Source organism: Fukomys damarensis, unplaced genomic scaffold (genome assembly GCF_012274545.1).
Source record: "Fukomys damarensis isolate Sample0158 unplaced genomic scaffold, DMR_v1.0_HiC HiC_scaffold_22, whole genome shotgun sequence".
Taxonomy (NCBI): domain Eukaryota; kingdom Metazoa; phylum Chordata; class Mammalia; order Rodentia; family Bathyergidae; genus Fukomys; species Fukomys damarensis.
In genome coordinates, this window is record NW_022900934.1 from 6,028,528 (window position 1) to 6,034,610 (window position 6,083).

The 6,083-nt window shown below is 51.0% G+C and overlaps 1 protein-coding gene across 1 annotated transcript; it reads right to left on the bottom strand.

The window, feature by feature from the left end:
• Window positions 1-778: 778 nt before the first annotated feature.
• On the bottom strand, window positions 779-6,077 carry Tfap2c (transcription factor AP-2 gamma). The gene is made up of 6 exons (XM_019208121.1): window positions 6,025-6,077; window positions 5,879-5,930; window positions 4,531-4,747; window positions 3,829-3,947; window positions 1,939-2,083; window positions 779-1,081 (listed from the first exon to the last, which is right to left on the bottom strand). The coding sequence occupies exons 1-6, from the start codon at window positions 6,037-6,039 to the stop codon at window positions 796-798; spliced, it is 834 nt and encodes a 277-aa protein (XP_019063666.1). The 5' UTR covers window positions 6,040-6,077; the 3' UTR covers window positions 779-795.
• Window positions 6,078-6,083: the final 6 nt, after the last annotated feature.

Consider the following 6,083-nt stretch of genomic DNA (forward strand, 5'->3'; position numbering starts at 1 on the left):
AATACAGAGCTCCTCAGGGACTTGGGGTGACAGGCAGCTGCCAGGCTTCGTGCCTACCCTTTTCAAGTTTACTCAAAAAAAAAAAAAAAAAATCAAGATCTGAAATAAATATGCAAATAAAGCTTTAGTACCTTACAGGAAGAGGTTCATTTCCAAGAGTTTCCCATTTAAAGAGTTAACTTTCAAAGTTAAAAAAGAAACATGAAATCAGCAGGCTTTGTTTCTACAAGTTTTCTAAGACCAGAAGGCCCCCTTTGAACTTGGGGTTTAAAGTGTGCCGAACACCCGATAACCAGATGCTAAGCACGCAGAACTCCGCCTCCCGCCGGAGGAACCTAGGTAAGTTCTCATTTTCCTAAGATAAATATTTAGCGGATGCAAAACCCAGCCATTATATCTTAACACTGCAAAAATAAGCTGTCGATCTGCTAATGCCACATCAATCTGACATGACGATGGCCAAGTGGATGGTTTCTTGGGAGGCCCAGGCAGTTTATTGATTTTAAAACTTGTAGCACCACTTCTGAGGGACAGGGTGAGTGGGGTTCCAAAGTATAAATGCGTAACAGGTAACGAAAGCCAAGCTCAGCACTTGTCACCCTGGGATCCAATGTCCAGAGTGAGCAATGTCAGTGCTTGAGAAATCAAGGAGTCCGGGAGGGAAAATCAGAATCGCCGTGGCCCGGGCAGAGGCCGGGTAGGTAGCAAACTCTTCCTCCCCAGGTGCGCGACCCTCGGACTGTCCGGAGGAGGGAGGGTCATCTTCCGGTCCCTGCCCTTCCCGCCTCCCCACCGTCACTTGCGGTGCTTCTCCATTTTCTCCAGAGTCTTGTTGGAGTCCGCGGGGCTCTGGTCTCCGGGGTTCATGTAGGACTTGTCTATCATGATCAGGGCCTCCTTGATGTAGTTCTGCACGGCGGACACGGCGGCACAGATGGCCTGGCTGCCGAAGCCGTGGGTGATCAGGCTGAAGTGAGACAGGCAGCCCTGGATGTTGGCCTCCAACACCGGGGTGGGCCTGTTGTTCCCGTTGGGGGTCCGGTCTTGATTGAGGAGGTCCGTGAACTCCTTGCATACTTGCCTGAGAAGAAGGAAGTCGGGGGTCCCCATTAGCTAAATTGAGCGCTTCCCAGGGGTGGGGGGACAGAGAACCAATGACCCTGGGGCCTGCCTCGGGCTCAGCCTGCTGCAGAACCCTCAGGGCTGGCAGCCTGAACCACCCCAGGTCCAGGAGTCATTGTCCCTGGAGCAAGGGCTGCCCAATGGGACGTCACTACTGTGTCCCACACAGTAGCACTTAGCACCTATTAAGTGCTGGGCTAAGGGCTATCTAAAAAGCACTATCTTATTTAATCCCCTGCAATTAGAGAAGATAACAGATTAACCCTTATCAGCTGGCCAAGGTTACCAGGAGCTCTGGGTTGAGAGACAGTTTGTTTGGTACAGATTAGTTCCAACAAATAAAACCCTAATTGGGAACCCAGGAAATCATCACCTCGGAGAGACTACATTCCCTCCTTTCCACAGGCCCTCTTCCCTCCTGAACATGACTAAAAACCAACTTATTGCTGGGCTAGAAGAGAAACACACAGCTACAGCAAGGAGCTTTTGAGTCACTAAATTTGCTTCAGACTTCTAAAAAAAAAAAAAAGTAAGTCTTGCTACTCAGGAGGCTCAGGCAGGAGGATTTAGAGTCCTAGCCCAGCCCGGGCAACTTAGAAAGACCCTGTCTCAAAAAATTATATAAAATGGCTGAGAATGTAGCTCAGCACTCCTGGGATTCAGTCCGCAGTAAGGGAGTGAAATGTGTCCGGCTCTTGTGAAAGCAGCCTGCCGTTCTCTCTTGCTACACCTAACTTCATGAATGTTCCTCTTCTTTGGAGCCCAGTGGACTGCTGAACCCTCAACTTCATGGTCAGGAGCAACCTGGGTACTTACTGTGCAGCCAGAAGCATATTCTTCCTGTTTGCCATCTCATTCCGTCCTCCAAGATGAAGTCTGGTTAAATACTCGGCCACCGGTTTGCTAGGAAACTCAGCTTCACAGACATACGCGAAGTCTCGGGCCAAGTGGACCGCTTCGCCTACAGTGGGCACCGACAGCAACACAGTTGGGTGGAGTCTGATGACCGCAGCCGTTGCCAGCGCTGTCTGTCCCCTCTTTCTGGCCTTCACTACTGTCTACCAGTCGCTTTGCATTCCTTTGTTCTGTTTTTTTTGAGACAGAGTCTCTTTGGAGTTCAGACTCATTATGTAGCTCAGGCTGGCCTCAAACTCGCGGCTATCCTCCTGCCTCTGCCTCCCAAGTGCTGGGATTACAGGTGTGCACCATGGCTGGCTGCTTCTGCTGCTGCTTTTGTTTTTGTTAAAGGAGCCCCCATATTAAAGAAGACAGAACTCTAGAATGTTTCTTTGTTTTTCTTTTCTCAAAGGAAGGGGCGCCAGGCACAGTGGTGTACACCTGCAATCCCAGCACTCCGGAGACCGAGGCAGGAGCATCACCAGTTCAAGGCCAGCCTGGACTGCACAGCCAGGCCCTGTCTCAAACAAACACACCAACAATCCTAAAACAAAAAGGGGACCACGTTTCCTATTGGAAATGAGTATGCATGTCAAAAACCCCGACTTGGAACATTCCTTCCCCTTGTCCAAGTTACTGGGGGAGCAGAGGGAGAGCCAGACTAGAGAGCCTTGCAAGAAAACAGAGGGCTGGAGAGACCCCTGGCCGCAGCGACTTGGGCTCAGGCTGAACGTCGTTACTCAGGAGCGCTCTCCTCTGAAGTGGCCAGGGAGCCCCGCAGATGGGTGTGGATGCCGCACGCGGACAACTGCTGAGCTCCCCAAGCCTGCTGTTCTCAGGCAGGGACGCTGCAGCCTCTCATCACTGCAGCCAGGCCCAGGTGGGTGAGTGTGAGCATAGGTTCCCCACAGGAGAGCTGTTCCCAGCCGGACCCAGCCACGCGCATGGGGCTGGATGGTGTCCCCAGCGCTGCTGGTTTTGCTTTTCAAAAATTAAAAAGACTTCTCCCTCGCCCCTCTTTAAAGGTTGTACTGCATTCCTGGCTACTTTCCAGACTAGGGGGAGGGTTTCCCACGCAGGAAACTGAAGTGCCACACACTACGATCCATAGACTGGGTGGGGACAAGAGCTCTTTTGCTGACCAGGGTTCCATTACTTTTTTCTTTTGATGGGAAGAAGGAATTGGGAATTGGGCCAGCTCCATTGTGGGTACTGACCACAATCCCAATATTGCAATGGCTACAAAAACCAGACCCAACACTTCTGCCCACCACTGAGTAACTAACTGCCTTAAACACGGACCAAATGATCAGCATCTCTCAAACACCGCTTCATTTAAACAACTGTTTCAATCAGGAGAAATCCTTTTTTTTTTTTTTATACTGGGAATGAACCCAGAACCTATATGATGAACCACAACCCTAACCCTCCGCCTTTTATAATTTTGAGATAGGGTCTCAATAAGTTACTTAAGTAGCCTGGGGTGGGCCCCACCTTGGAATCCTCCTGCCTCAGCCTCCCAAGTGCTGGGATGCCAGTGGGGGTGCACCACCATGCCCGGCCAGTGACTTCTTTTTACCAGATTTTTCTGGGAACCCGGAACAGAGCACCCAAGCAGCCAGATACTTAAATAACTTATTTAATAAATTATGATTCACTGTACCAAACCAAGCAACTCAAATTGCTTTCATCTCTTTCTACTCTGATAGGAGTCTTCAGAGTTCTTTTCTTTTTTTAATAAAAGTACTAAAGACAACACAAAGCACAAATTAAAAACACCACATTGCAGAACAAAATAGTGGCACTGACCTTCCACGAGGGACGTCAGGAGCGTCACATGCGCAGCCTTGCGTCTGCCGGCTGGCAGATTCAACCCTATCTTGTCCAGTTTCTCCCGCAACGACCGGCCTCCATTTTTGGATTTAGCTCTGAGAAAAGATAATCAGAGAAGCCATGCTGTGACAATTCTCCATTCCCAAAGAGCTGCTTGTCAAAGCCGTAACCATAACCCAACAATAACTACCTATGTTGTTCAAGTCACAACCCCAAGCGAGGGATGCGGGGTCCTTGTTTCAGTAATCCCCATAAAAGTTAAAAAAAAAAAAAATCAAAACTCTCCCCTAGCACCACCACCTCCCACGAAAAACAACACAGAACATCTCCAGTTGTACCGGAGCAGATACATTTTCACTTGTGAAACTGCAACAGTTCCCTCAGAAGCTCCCCGGGGGGAACAGAACCCAACACCCTCTCCCCTCAGTACAGATGCTGCCTCATACATGGAACCCAGGCCCAAGCAAACGATAATTTGTTAGCGTTGCTTTAGCACCTCCTTCTACATCTGGCACTTGCTAAAAGAGAAGAAGTAAATGCACCTTCAAACTCACTGCGCCCATTAGAATTCAGCGTTAGGTATAAAAGTTACATAAATGTTAAAAATACCTCCCGGCTCTCTTTTACACGTTCACCTCCGCCTACCCCAACCCCTGTGCCCGAGCGTGCCCCCAGTACCTTCGGAGCACCCCGCCCAGGAGGGAGGCGTTCAGGCACTCAGGCGGTGACAGTCGCCTCTGGACTTCAGCCACTGTCACTTTGTATTTCGACGTGGAGCTGAGCAGAGACAGTCTCCCGGGGACGGAGCAGAACACCTCACTCGGGTTCATCACGGCTCCCACCAGGTCTTTCTGGCAGGGGAGGTTCAGGGGGTTCTTGGTCATCGTGACAGGACCTGTGGGGGCAGCAGGACGGGCGATCGGTCACCCACACTGCACCAAGCACCCGCCCCAGAACCGGCAGCCGAAACTGCAGCAGCCCTTGTTGGACGCACCGCATGGCCCGCACGCTGCACTGGGAACCTGGGAACAGCAGCAGACTTCTCATTCTTTGCTCAAAAATAAATCAAATCTGCAATTCACAAGTTAACACCTTGGGAAGCTAATTAGGCAGAGCCCAGCCAAGGGTTTTCAGTTTCTGGCTCCTGAGATAAACTGTTTAATGAGACCACTTGTTTTCAATACAAATAAATGATGATTCTTCCCCCTTCAATCAACCAGCAAGGGAGCCTCCAGGTCCCATTCGGCTCTTTTGCAAAAACCTCCTCAGAACAACCTCTCAGTACAGTTCAAAATACAAACTAACCCGTTCTTCTGGAAAGTTTGCTGGGATTTTCAAATCTATTCTTCAACTGCTCTCCACACCCCATGTTCCCCCCTACCCATTTCAAGCCTTTCAATTTCAAGTTACAGACCCTAACCAGCTTGAATGCAGGTCTACTCCACTTCCCAGCAGTCAAGAGCGGTAAACCTGCGGGTATGGGACTTAATCTGATGAGCCACTCACCGAAAGGAATCCAGGTTCCCCAATCTCTTTCCTCCCCTGAAAAATGCAGGGTCCGACAGTTCTGGAAGGTGTGCTCCCTTTAAGGACTGTTACACTTACTTCAGAGCTTTTTCTGGTAGATCAGAATGAAGGAGCCCCTCCCAAGAGTGTTTAAAAAAAAGTCCCATCGACTCATTCATCGTGAACTGCTCCACAGAACGATCACTCAGCTAAGGCCTCTGGGGTTTTTTTCAGGGGCCCAGTACCACCGCACTGGGCACAGGCACAGAAAGTCCTCTTCCCCAGAAAGCTACGGGTAACAACGCGCGCAGAGACCCGGAGACTGAGAAATACTCCTAAGTCTTCCGTCAGAACACTCCTCTTCGTCCAAGTCGGAATGAAATCCTTGCTTCTCCGAAAACACCCCAGCCTCCTGGAGTCGCGGCCGGTCCCCTCCACCCCGGTCGTCCCATGCTGGCCAGCACATCTCCCCGGGCCCTGCCGGCGGGGACCCCACAAGGTGGGGCGCACTCTCATTTACCTTTGCGAATTACAGTCTGATCGTGCAGAAGCAGGTGCTGATCGTCGACATTCTGGGGGAGAAACGACAGAGTTTCCTTTGAGTTTGGGGACGGTGGGGGTGAGGGGAGGCTGTGGGCGCGCTGGTCCCGCGGCGCCTCGGCTCACCTGCACCTCGTCCATCGGGTGAGCCAGGTCGTGGAGCCCCAGGTTGTCGGCCAGGCCGG